We start from the raw sequence: 13027 nt of genomic DNA on the forward strand, positions 1-13027 counted from the left end.
AGGTGGCCTATTGTTTAAATTTTCTAAGCATGAGATAGTGTAACCATGCTACCATTTAACAAGCATTTACTGGGAATCTTCTAACTATAATCTGAATCAAGAGAGACTAGAATAATTTCTTTCTTATTCTGTATGTTGGAAATTGCATGTAAATGGAAGGAGACCCTCAGGGGTATACAAAATTACATACAAGAGGAAGTGAGGGGAAAGGAGGGAAAATATAAGGGGGAGAAATGAATTACTGTAGAGGGGGTAGAGAGAGAAGAGGGGAGGGGAGGGGGGAGGGGGGATAGTAGAGGATAGGAAAGGCAGCAGAATACAACAGACTCCAGAATGGCAATATGTAAATCAATGGTTGTGCAACTGAAGTGATTCTGCAATCTGTATATGGGGTAAAAATGGGAGTTCATATCCCACTTGAATCAAAGTGTGAAATATGATATATCAAGAACTATGTAATGTTTTGAACAACCTACAATAAAAATTAATTAAAAAAAAAAAAAGAGACTAGAATAAACAGGCTGATTTCTTGGCTGATGGCCCTCATATATTTACTAAAAACATGTTCAAAGTGAGATGTGAAGTATTTATATGAGTGAATGTATGCCTCATATTAATTTAGATCAGAGATTTATACAAAATGCTTGCTTAAATAAATATTGTCCACAAAATCTAGTAAGTATTCAAATCTTCTAACTTTTGTGTCTTATGATATAGATACTATATTTAATGAGAAGGAGGGAAAGCAAGGAGGAGGGAGAGAAGAAAATCACTGTGAAATCATATATCAAAGTGAAATTTATAATTTCAGACTATGTTCATTTATAATACACAATTCAAACACACTAAATTCACATGTAGATACTTGAAAATTGTTTTTCTTTCAGAATTATCCTTTCCAATGACAAGTTAGATTATTAAATAAAATAAAATTTGAAGTTTAGATTTATATTACACATATATTACCATTTTATATTTGTACAAAATGGAGAAATTTTTTGATCAGGTGCAATTCTGATGCAAACAGTGATATTTTTAGTCAAAACACCTGGCACTAGGAAGAAATATGAAACTAGATCACTGTAAAAAGGCAATATAGCTTCATCTAAGTTAAATCTGAATGTTTTATAATTTTACATTTAAGAAGATTGAGTGGCAATGGACCAATCATTTTACTAAAGAACAACTGCAGAGAAAGAAACACCTTACTAGTAAAGCCTTACCTTTTATGGTTTAAAAGCCAGATGCTAATTTTATAAAATATATCAAATAAATATATCAGTCTATATGTCAAGGGAAGAAAAGGCTTATCGTTTTCTATTTTTAAATTTTTTTTTTAGTTGTAGAGGGACACCATATCTTTATTTTCATTTATTTATCAAACTACAGGGCCTCGTGCATGTGAGGTGAGCGCTCTACCACTGAGCTACAACCTCAGTCCTCATACTCTTCTTTAATAACAAAACTCTGAAACCATGTTAAAGAAAAAGCAAAATTTAAGACATAATAACACTGAGCTCCTTAGAGTAACTTCTTATTCTATAAATTCAGAAAAAAAGCCTCACTTTACTCAGTATAATTTTTGTTAACTAAGAGTTTAAATTCAAACTATGGATTCTGCCACAGCAAGCCAAATAACTTTAAATCTGTTTCTTCTTAAACTATGACAATAGCACCTACCTCTTGAGACTACAGGAAAGATTAGATAACAGAGACCCTATCCCAGGGCCACACACAGTAGGTGCTTTAGTGACAGATTCAACTCTTGTCAAAGATTGAAGATCTGCACAAACTTCCTCCTCTATCTCATTCTTCTGCAACAGTAGTCTCAGACATAAGAACATTTATAAATTTTGTTTCCTATTAAGAAGATGTTTCTTTTGCTCTCTCTCTGGGAAGTCATTAGTTGAACCAGTAGTTTTGTTTTTATTAACACCTTATGGTTAGATGGCCTTAATATTTGTGATATACCGTTTTAGGATCATTTTCAAAAATGGAGGTTCAATGCATAAGCCTACAGTAAGCCTGAAATTCAATCAAACACTTACACACTTCTCAATTGTTCTTGAATCTGTTCTTTAAAAAGCTATAAACTTTTCCTTCCTTTTTTTCCTTCATTTTCCTTTTCATCTCTCTGCCTTCTGATCTCCTCAAAGGAGAAACAGCAACCTTCCATATATGACCAAGATCACTTAATTTCCTTCAGCTTCTAAAGCAAATGATCCATTTATAATCTTCTTTTTCCCTAACATACAGAAAAAAAAATAGGCACTGAAAACATGAAGTTATTAAAAAAAAAATCCTCTTCAAAAGAAAAAATTTGAATTACTTAATTTTCTTAGGCTCGTTGTTACTATGTAAAGTTGCCTACATAGGCACGTGTAAAACTTGTTATGTGATATATCATATCTACATCAAGACTATTCAAAGGAACTTTCTATGAAAAATAATGTTTGTTTGTTTTTGTGGTATTATAGATTGAATACAGGGGTGCTTCAACCCTGAGCTATTTCCTTAGCCCTCTTTATTCTTTATTTTGAGACAGGGTCTTGCTAAGTTGTCCAGGCTGGCCTTAAGTTTGCGAGCCTCCTGCCTCAGCCTCCTGAGTAGCTGGGATTAAAAGTATGCACTACTACACATGGCAAAGGAACCTCATTTTTAATTTTATTAGACATAAATAGTCACATTTTTACTATAATGGACAACCAGCCTTAAGACACTCCTTTCCTTTTTTCTTAACTTTCTCCAACCTTATCTACATGCTGTTATTGCACTTGATCTTAGCCAAAAGGCCGAGAAGCGATCTACATGCTGTATTGAACTGTTTCAAACTCTTTATCTAAGATTAAATAGCTTGACAGTTACAATCTCAAAATCAAAGAGAATTACTAAAAAGCAGTTTTCAAAGTTAGTTTTAAAGTATATTTCTTTATAAAGAGTACTATAATCAATCAATTTAGATTTTCTAGTCATAGTTTACTAAAAAATAAAAAAAAAAAAAAAGAAATAACACACATGTCTGAGTCCCTGAAATTGAAACCTAACAATATATACTCTCCCCTGGATTCTTTTTCAGCTACATATTAGTGCCAGAATAACAGAATGGCATAATTAAATACCAGTACAACTAAGCAGAATTAAGGGAACAAATGTTTCATTTTATACCTATCCTATTCACTGTGAAACAAAAATTAGTGAACAAAAATATAAGTCAAAAGTAATAATTCGGGCTGGGGATGTGGCTCAAGCGGTAGCGCACTCGCCTGGCATGCATGCGGCCCAGGTTCGATCCTCAGCACCACATACAAACAAAGATGTTGTGTCCACCGAGAACTAAAAAATAAATATTAAAAAATTCTCTCTCTCTTTCTCCCTCCCCCACTCTCTCTCTCTCCCACTCTCTCTTTAAAAAAAAAAAAAAAAAAAAGTAATAATTCAATATGTTAGTCAATGAAGAATTATGTGATTTCTATCTCTAGTATTATTTACCTCAACACCAAACACCAAGCCTTACTTTAAAAGTTTTAAGGGTTGGTTGGTTGGTTGGTCTGCTTATTTCGTACTGAGTATTGAAACCAGGAATACTTTACCTCTGAGCTACATTCCCAGTCTCTGTCTTTCTTTAAAATTTTTTTATTTTGAGACATGGTCTTTTTAAGTTGCTTAGGGTGTCACTGAGTTGCTGAGGGTTGCCTTCCAGATCATCACTAGGATTATAGACATGTGCCACCACATCTGGCTCAAGGGATTTTTGGATGACTGCTGGTGGTTCTTTCCAATTAAATCTATGCATACCTATTGTTGTTGTTATTGTTAGGTACCAAGGATTGAACCCAAGCATGCTCAAACACTGAGCCACATTCCCAGCCCTTTTTAATTTTTATTTTAAGACGGGGTCTCACTAAGTGGCTTAGGGCCTTGCTAAGTGCTCAGGCTGGCCTTGAAATTATGATCCTCTTGAACCACTGAGATTACAGACAAGGGCCACCATGCCTGGCTACATACATGTTATTTTAAAATAAAATTATTCTAAAAGGTAGACTATAAGATCTCAGGAAAAAAACTGTTAAGTGTTTTAAGTTCTCCTTTCTGATTCTCCTTTCTCTCCCTACATATAACAAAGTCTTTTTTAAAAAGCGCAAATGCAGGTGTTAAAAAAAAGAAAACAAAAACAATTATGATGCTTATCTGTTGGGAATAAAATAATAGCCTCACTCTGAGACTGGCATAAATGTCATTACTACCAAATCAATTCCTCTTTCTCTGCCTATCAGTTTGGCTTTGAGCAAACTGGGGGTGGGGGGTAGGTAGGAGGAGGAAATATTTAAAACAATCTCAGTATTCAGGGATAGAATTCAAAAGAATTCAAGTTATGTGAAAACAAGTTATGTGCTTAACTACATACCAATTTTTGAACCAATGCTGATGTGATTTTTGTTGTTGTTTGAAACTTGAGTAAGCATAATGAAACTTACTGTTTTGAGCCAGGGCTTGAAGCAGACAATCCAAGCATCCTTCCAAACTATCTTCAGTCCTGTCAACAGCTGTTATCTTCAATTTCTTTAAGGTATCACTGAGATTATCTGTTTATAGAAAAAAAATACAAGTACATTTCACTAACCTTATGACCACCATGCTACCTAAGATTCCTATTTGAACAAATATATCAAATTATGGATTGACGCCAAAACATGTGCATTTTGCATTATAAAGTTGCATTCTTCTTCTAAATTATATGTTGGTTCCTCTAACCAGATTCTCAAAACCCCTTTACATTATTAAAAATTACTGAGGATCCCAACAATATTTCATTTACATTATTTCTATTGATGTTTAAATTATTTTAAAAAATCAAAACTTTCAAAGATTTACAAACTAATCCATTTAAATATAAAATTATAAACCTTATTTCATGCTAACACAATTAGCATTTTAAATGAAAAACAACTGTATTTCCAAAACAAAAAAGAATTTAGTAAGAGCGATAATGTTTTAAAAGTTTACAAATTTCTCACATGTGGTTCAATAGAAAATAACTGAATTCTCCTATCTGCTTCTATATTCAATCTTTTATAATGTGTTATTTTGATTGAATAGATGAAAAAATTCCCTTAGTTTCACAAACATGCACAGTTGGAAAACAGGACATTATTTGATAGCCCTTTCAGGTAATTATGGATATTCTTTGATATTATACCAAAACTTGATAGGTGCTAGTTTTTTAAAAGTTAGTTGCCATGTGAAATCACAAACAATATCCACAAACATTTTCAACTGTTAGAATAAAATCCATTGTCTCTTACGTTTAGAATCTTTTATACGTAAAAGACAATATATTATCATGCATTAGTCCTTTAGAAAATTGAGTTACACATCTTCTAAATACTGACATGTTTGTCTCATTGTACTATCTCAAAATCTCACACTTGTTGATATTAACACTACTCTATTTCTAAAACAACCTTAAGTATTGAAAAGATGTCAAGCTTAAGGTGATGCAAGTTTTCCAAAATTCTAGTTTTCTCCTGAAAACTTCAGTTTAACACCAGCAACAAATACTATCAAGGTTTTCTTCCTTAAATGACAAACTGAATTTATTTATTTGTGAAAAAAATGTCTGCCAAGCCAAAAACCAATTTGTCAATTCTCTCACATAAAAAATGATATTCTATGGGGAAAAAAGTACTTCAATCAGTTCACAATTCAAAAACAGCACAAGTGATTTTCTTCACAACTGTCAGTTTTCACAATGCAAAGATTATGCACCCTTCCAATTTTATCCCACAGAATATTTTTAAAATGCATCCTCAAAAGGTTTTGAGGTTTTAAAATATATTTTTTCCTACCCTATCAGGGATATTCTTCAAGTAAAACTAGTATTTTTCTTTTAATTTTAAGTTTATAATAGAAAAGAATATAGTAACTACCAGTACAATCTGGTGTTGCTACCCTGATTGATGCATACTAAAGCATCAGCAATTTTTTAAATCCATAATTGTTTTTGTACCATTGTCAGTGCAAATATCAACACAGTGAAAAAGACAAATAATGTTCTAAGCAAATAGTTCTGACCTCAAGGGTCTCAAAATAGGATACCCAAGAACCCCGGGTTTGCTGTTTTCACACATCTCTAAGTAAGGTACACATTTTATTTATTTATTTATTTATTTATTTATTTGTATTTTTTTATTGTTTGTTCAAAATACTACAAAGCTCTTGACATATCATATTTCACACAGTAGAGTCAAGTGGATTATGAACTCCCATTTTTACCCCAAATATAGATTGCAGAATCACATCGGTTACATTTTAATAGATTTCTGTAAATTGATAGCTCATGACAATTTTAAAAATTTCATGACAATTTTAAAAATTTGATGGAATTCTATTATAAAGGAAGAGATAATTTTTGAATCTGCTTTTTGCCCCTGGGAAAAAAACAGATTTAAAAATTCACATCAAATAATACTAACATCCTCTAGTTATGTCTAGTAAAGTCTCTAATGTAGCAATCCTAAACTGACTCTTACTTAAAAACCTCATGCTATCATTCACAACCAAGATTAGTATGTTATTTCCTTAAAAGGACCAGACAGTTTTGAGAAACTGATCTTTTTCTAAAGAAAAAGAAAATTATATCCACATATATCTCTTATCGCTTATAAGCTAAAAGAAGTTGAAGGACATCATATTTCAAGTATACTTGTTCACTAGTATTAAGTAGATATAAAGTTGATTTTTAAATGTATAATACATAAGTTCATATTTTAAAAATCAAAAAAGTAATTATCACAACACCGATGAAAACTAAGACAATGTAGCCAAATGATAGCAATTTATCAAAACTATCAGTCAAGAAGTTATAAAATCAAGACTTATTGATGGGCTACAGATTAGCTGATTGGTAGTGTGCTTGCCTTCACGCATGAGGTCCTAGTTTCATTCCTGAGCAGTACAAAATGAACCAAACAAACAAATACACAAAAAGTCTATTGAATATTTTTCTATGCTTTAAATGTACTGTTTTACCTGGTTTGCACCATAAGCCTAAAGTAGAATATAAGTGTATCCTTATACTCATTTTACTTGTCTAAGCACTGCTTATTTGATCTGTACAAAACCCTAAGGTAGACTGTACTAGTATTTGACTCCTTTTACTCTTATACAGTTTATAAAGGGAGACATAGGAAGAGAGATAATTTCTCCCCCAAATCACACAGTTAGTAGAAAGCGAAGATTCAAGGCAAATCAAAGCACTGACTGCAGGGTACATTCTCTTAACCCATATGCCCTACTGTTTCCCTTATGTACTTACCAAGTACCAATTTGTAAATTACCATATTAGATTCTACCAGAGAATATTTTGAAAATAAATATCTAAATGTAACATGTTACATTTATGAAGAAAAATCAATAAGAACAGTTTTAAAGAAACAATTTAAATTTGCAAAATACCGAGTAATGTAATATGTTAGAGTCATTCAATAAACATGAATTCACTGATTTAAAATGCTCAGTTTCCATGGGAAAAAGATTACCTTTAGATAGAGAAGAGAGGTGGGCAGGAAAAAGGAGACCCTCATCATTATACAAAATACATGTATGAAGATGTGAATTTGGTGTCAACATATCTTGTATACAGAGATATGATAAATTGTGGTATAAAGGTGTATTAAGAATTGTAAGGCAATAATAATAATAATAATAATAGAGCTCATGTAAAAAAATGAAAAAAGAAAATGCTCAGTTTCGAACATAACCTTTGATCCTGTTTTCTCTCTGATATCTCCTACTAAGTAAAAATGTCTCCTTAGATATTTCATCACCATGACAAACTGAGAAGGTCCCATATTAAATTTATCATCTTATAATTTCTTCTCCCAAGTTGCTTTCTAATTTATCATAAGTACCTCCATGCCCCACCTTGCAGACAACCTATATGTTGGCACCTGGTGTCTTTAATTCATCCCATCCCCAATGCTCTGAGCTTGATATCCCTATCATCAAGTTTCAGTCTACCTGTCATCAACTCAGAGACTACCCAAGCACATTCCACCTGTAGTCTTCTCCCTTTTTGTTAACCCTTCAGGGTCACTCCTAACATATGCACCTAACCTTCACAATACTATTCACGACTTGTAATTTTTAAATATTAATTGTTAATATATATTCCCCTACTATAATGTATGGGCAGTTCTTTATCATAGTCACTGCACTACACCTATCACTGAGCACACCTAAGGTGTCCACTAAACATTCATTACATGAATTGAGTGACTAAGGAGATAAACTCATTTTCAGAAAGGGTCTAGTTACTATCCTCTGTATCACATTCTCAAGAGCCAAAGTATTCCAATAGGGCAAGAATGGCAAATGTTACTTGTTAGTACTTACTGTGCACTCCATGGTATTAAAAATAGTCTTAGATTTTAGGATAGGAAGAGATCACTAAAGTCAATTTGGGCATTTAGGAATATAAAATATTATAATTAAAATCTACATAAAAATATTCATTTAAAAAAAATTCCTAATCAGTAAAAATGTAATCTAAGGAAATAATTATTCACGTATTAGTCATATGGAAACTTTTTAGGGATAGTTCATTAAATTCCTCATTAGACAACCAAAGCCATCAACAGAACAAATTTAATATAGTATTCTGCTGCCTTCAGTCACCAGAATGGCAATATGTAAATCAATGGTTGTGCAACTGATGTGATTCTGCAATCTGTATATGGGGTAAAAATGGGAGCTCATATCCCACTTGAATCAAAGTGTGAAATATGATATATCAAGAACTATGTAATGTTTTGAACAACCTACAATAAAAATTAATTTAAAAAAAATTTAATATAGTAGTTTAAATGAACTAACAGGTCAGTACCTAAAAGAAATTTTACCATGAATCTATTTATTAAATAGTGTTAGAATGTTCCATATCTTGATTACAAGAGTAAATTTGTCAAAAGTCATCCAGTAGTACATTTAAAATCTATGCATTTTAGTATATGTGACTTATATCTCAATTTTAAAATAGCATATTAGAAAATAAAATGAATAGGGGACAAATTATTTCTCACTGGCCTTAAGCTTCCCCATGGAGAAATTTCTGTCAGTGACATTCCCAGCCTTTTCTTCCTCCTTACTTGACAAATTGCTCCTCCTGCCCCCTTCCTCAGAAGAGGAATAACTTATGGGATTAAAAAATTAAGAAGAAGGTCGATGATGTAATATGCACCTGTAGTCTCTGCTACTCAGGAGCTTGAGGCAGGAGGATCACTTGAGCCCAGGAGTTTCAGACCAGTCTGGGCAACACAGTAAGATCCCATCTCAAAAAGTAAATAGATGGATAGACAGATGAAGGATGAAGAGACGACATGAAAAGCTCAGTTCCTTCTGGATTGTATTCTTTCAAAAGGAGCAAGAATTTCTGTTCCTCCCTACCTTTGGCTGTCCAGATGTGCCAGTGACAAAACTGGTAAATATGTAATTCAGCAGTGATCAGCAATTCTATATGACATACTAATATATGATATGTATCCATTTTAAAGCAGATATTCTAAATTCTAGCAAATGATTCCTTTGCTTATAATTCCAGTGTTCTGAACTTGGGTAAGGAAAAAAAGGCATTTCCCCCCCTTTTTATGGAATAACTTTAGAACTCCTCCAAACCATGACAGTAAATTTGTCATGAATCCGTACCATTCAAATTATTTTTCACCTAAATCTGTATTTTGCATTTGCTTAATTTAAGATACTAGAACTGTTCTAATGAAAATTTCTCCAGCCTCTAGCTATCAGTGAGGCAGTAAGTAGAGAAAGAAAAGGATAATGTCCATGGAAGGTTTCAACATAAAGTGCTTTCCCCCTCTTTTAATTTTTGTAGGGCTTTTCGTTTGCATTTGCAATGCTGGGGCCTTGTGCATGCTAGGCAAGTGTAGCTCAATCACTGAGCTACACCCCCAGTTAAAGAAGTATTAATAACAAAAACATATTATGTTTTCTTAAAGTATCTCTTTCCAGGACAACATAAGACTTGATTTCAAGCAAAGCTGACTTGGTCATTAATTCCAAGTCCCCTACTTCTTAATTGATTAATTGCTTCTAAAGTCACAATCTAATCAAGTCCTCTGAAACTCTCACGATTTCTCTAGTCAAAGTCTAAAATGATCTACACACAAAAACCAATAGATTTTCCTCAATCATTTTATTTGGTATTTTTACAGCAATTGTGATCCTCCTTTCCATTTTTGAAGCACTTTTAACTTCACAAATGCCAGTCTCTGAACACTTTTGTTCTTGGACATCTTCACCAGCTTCCCTTCTCTTTCTTTCCCTTTAATGTTAGGCAGAACTGAGCGTACATCAGAGCGATGATATATTTCCTTCTGTCCCTCCTTCCTATATCCAGCTGGACAGACTACTTGCTTTTATCTACTCATTAATATAACGAATAGCCACAGTTTAGGCCTTGTTACATTTGGCTAAAATCTGACTGCTGGTAACTTCTAATAAACCTGGTTAAGTGTTTTCCAGAAATCCCTGTTAAAGTCACAGCTATACTTTTCTACTAGAAATTTCAAAGAACCCTTCCCAAGCCTTCTTCCCTTTCATAATACTGTATGACATTAAGCACCAGAGTCTTTTTATCTTCCAAACTCTCTTGTCTCTAAACCAGAAACTGAAAATTATTCATTAGTCAGTGTGTGTTTATTACCATCAAAGGGTTTTAATAAGACCTAAATTTCTACAGTTATCAATTCCTCTCTTAATATCAATCTAAAAAAAACTGATTGAAAAATCAGGCTATTTTAATATTTAATAACTTAACTGTAAGTAAGAGCATCAAATGAACTTGATCATCACCATCATCAAATGAACTTGATTATAAGCAAAAGACTGTTCTAAAGGACCAGTTTCAATATAAGGTAGTGTCATGGTAAGTTAATAAATCTTTTAATTCTTTATGTTATCTGTGTATTTTCTACTTTATCTTCTTGACATCAACCAGAAATGATAGCTGTATTTTCAAAGTTGTTCGATCTACAATATAATGTTTTAAAATGTTAATAAACTCTTATCATTTTATTACATGCTAGGTGAATGGATGGATGGAAAGGTGTGTGTCATCTTTGGACAACTACTTTATATTTAATGATTAAAAACGCACAGGAGCTGGGCTCAGTGGCACATGCCTGTAAATCCCAGTGGTTTGGGAAGCTAAGGCAGGAGAGCCACAAGTTCAAGGGCAGCCTCAGCAACTTAGTGAGATCCTGTCTCAAAATAAAAAATAAAAAGGGCTAGGGGATATGGTTTTGTGGCTTAAGGGTTAAGTGCCCCAGGTTCAATCCCCAGTACAAAACAAAAACAAAAACAAACAAACAAACAAAAAAACTACCAAAGCTAGCAAATACAGGACAAGAACTGCAAACTGAGCTTGTGAAAGTTCAAGGCCTATTTAATTCCCTCTTCAAATATCACCATTCCCCACCTAAATCTATAGCCATTCACTAATAGCAATATACTTTAAAAAGAGATTAAAGATTTCTTACTGTTGAAGCTAATATAATTTTTATGTAACTATCTAGTAACAAACCTTTCCTGACATCATTATCCACATCAAATGTAAAATAAAAATTATTGCTGTACTAATGTGGTTTTCAAACACCTAGAATGTAATCAATACATTAATGAAGTAATTTCAAAGTGAATGACATTAAGTCAATTTGGGGCACCTGGCTTAAGGAGATAGAAATAATAACAACTTCCCATGAATATTATATTTCACTTATCTAAAGGGTTTGATATCTGACAGAGTGAAGCTATTTTAAAAACCTTGTCTTGTGATGTAGGAAAAAATAATTGTTTTTGTAAGCAAGACAAGTAGAAAACACTGTATTTAAATATTGTGAAATATTCAGTTTAATTATGCTATAATTCAGTTTCTATTTATTTTTGTTTAATATATGTTTACAGAGATGGTCCTAAATCAGTCTGAGCCAAAAATCTTTTAATAAATTAACCTAACTTCTCTTCCATTAAACTGTACTACATGTAAGGGAAAACAACTTTTATTTCTTTCCTTTAGGGAACTTCTCCTAGCTGAGGAAGTTAAAGACCAAGAATGGATTTAAGTCTTCCCTGATTATTACATCCTCCCCCCGTTTTAATATAAATTTTAAATTCTCTAAGTTACCTTTTAAAGTTAGAATGAGTACATGAATAAAGAATAACTCAGAACCTTTGTCTACCTTCCCAACTTCTTCTACCCATCCAGGCTAGAACTTCAGAAACATGTCCTTGCCAGAACATATCACTACTCTTTCAAAATCTACAGTGGTTTACTACTGCTTAATGCAAACTGTGTTTGCATAAAAACCAAGAGCCTCAACTAATATTATACCCTCATCTCTCTTTGTCACACATTATGCACATCAGTACCACTAGGTGTTTTCCCAGGCACCCCTCCATTTTTACAAATGTGCAAATTAATTTCTTTCTGTTTAAAAAGTCTTTCTATGCATTCTCCTCCTAATAGAATAACTATTACTCTGCAAAGTCAGCCAATAAACACAAATTCTTACATGAAACCCTCTGTTATTCTTGCAGTCTGATCATACCCTTTCTTTTCCCATATTTTGTTTATATCTCAATTATAACACTGATTTCACTGTTTTCTACATTACTGCAAGCATTCAAGTCAGGGTTCACTATAACCAAACAACTCACAGACAGAAAATGTAGCAAATTTTAGAGGTTAAAAATGCAGTCCCCGATAGTCCATCTGGGCTTAAGTTCTGGCTCCACATTTAACCTGTATAAGTTTAGGCCGGTTTATTTTGTCTCCCCACAGGTAAAATGCAGACGACAATTCCATGTATTACATATAGTACATTCTATAAATATAAATTTAAGGCTTATTAACAAAAGTGGAATTCATGGTACGCTGTCCCAACAAATGTTAATGATTATAATCAGTAAGAACTTGAACTGGATTTGTATCTGATTTTCATGTGTGAATGAGGCC

The 13027-nt window shown here is 32.8% G+C and overlaps 1 protein-coding gene across 5 annotated transcripts in view; it reads right to left on the minus strand.

Annotated features, from left to right (window-relative positions):
* Rap1gds1 (Rap1 GTPase-GDP dissociation stimulator 1) overlaps positions 1-13027 on the minus strand; it is a 146843-nt gene that overhangs the window by 114031 nt on the left and 19785 nt on the right. For all 5 annotated transcript variants that reach the window (XM_076863798.2, XM_076863797.2, XM_076863796.2 and 2 more), the window contains exon 2: positions 4476-4583. In XM_076863798.2, coding sequence (XP_076719913.1) covers positions 4476-4583 — 108 coding nt within the window. The remainder of the gene's footprint in view (positions 1-4475; positions 4584-13027) is intronic.

Source organism: Callospermophilus lateralis, chromosome 8 (assembly GCF_048772815.1).
Source record: "Callospermophilus lateralis isolate mCalLat2 chromosome 8, mCalLat2.hap1, whole genome shotgun sequence".
NCBI classification, from domain to species: domain Eukaryota; kingdom Metazoa; phylum Chordata; class Mammalia; order Rodentia; family Sciuridae; genus Callospermophilus; species Callospermophilus lateralis.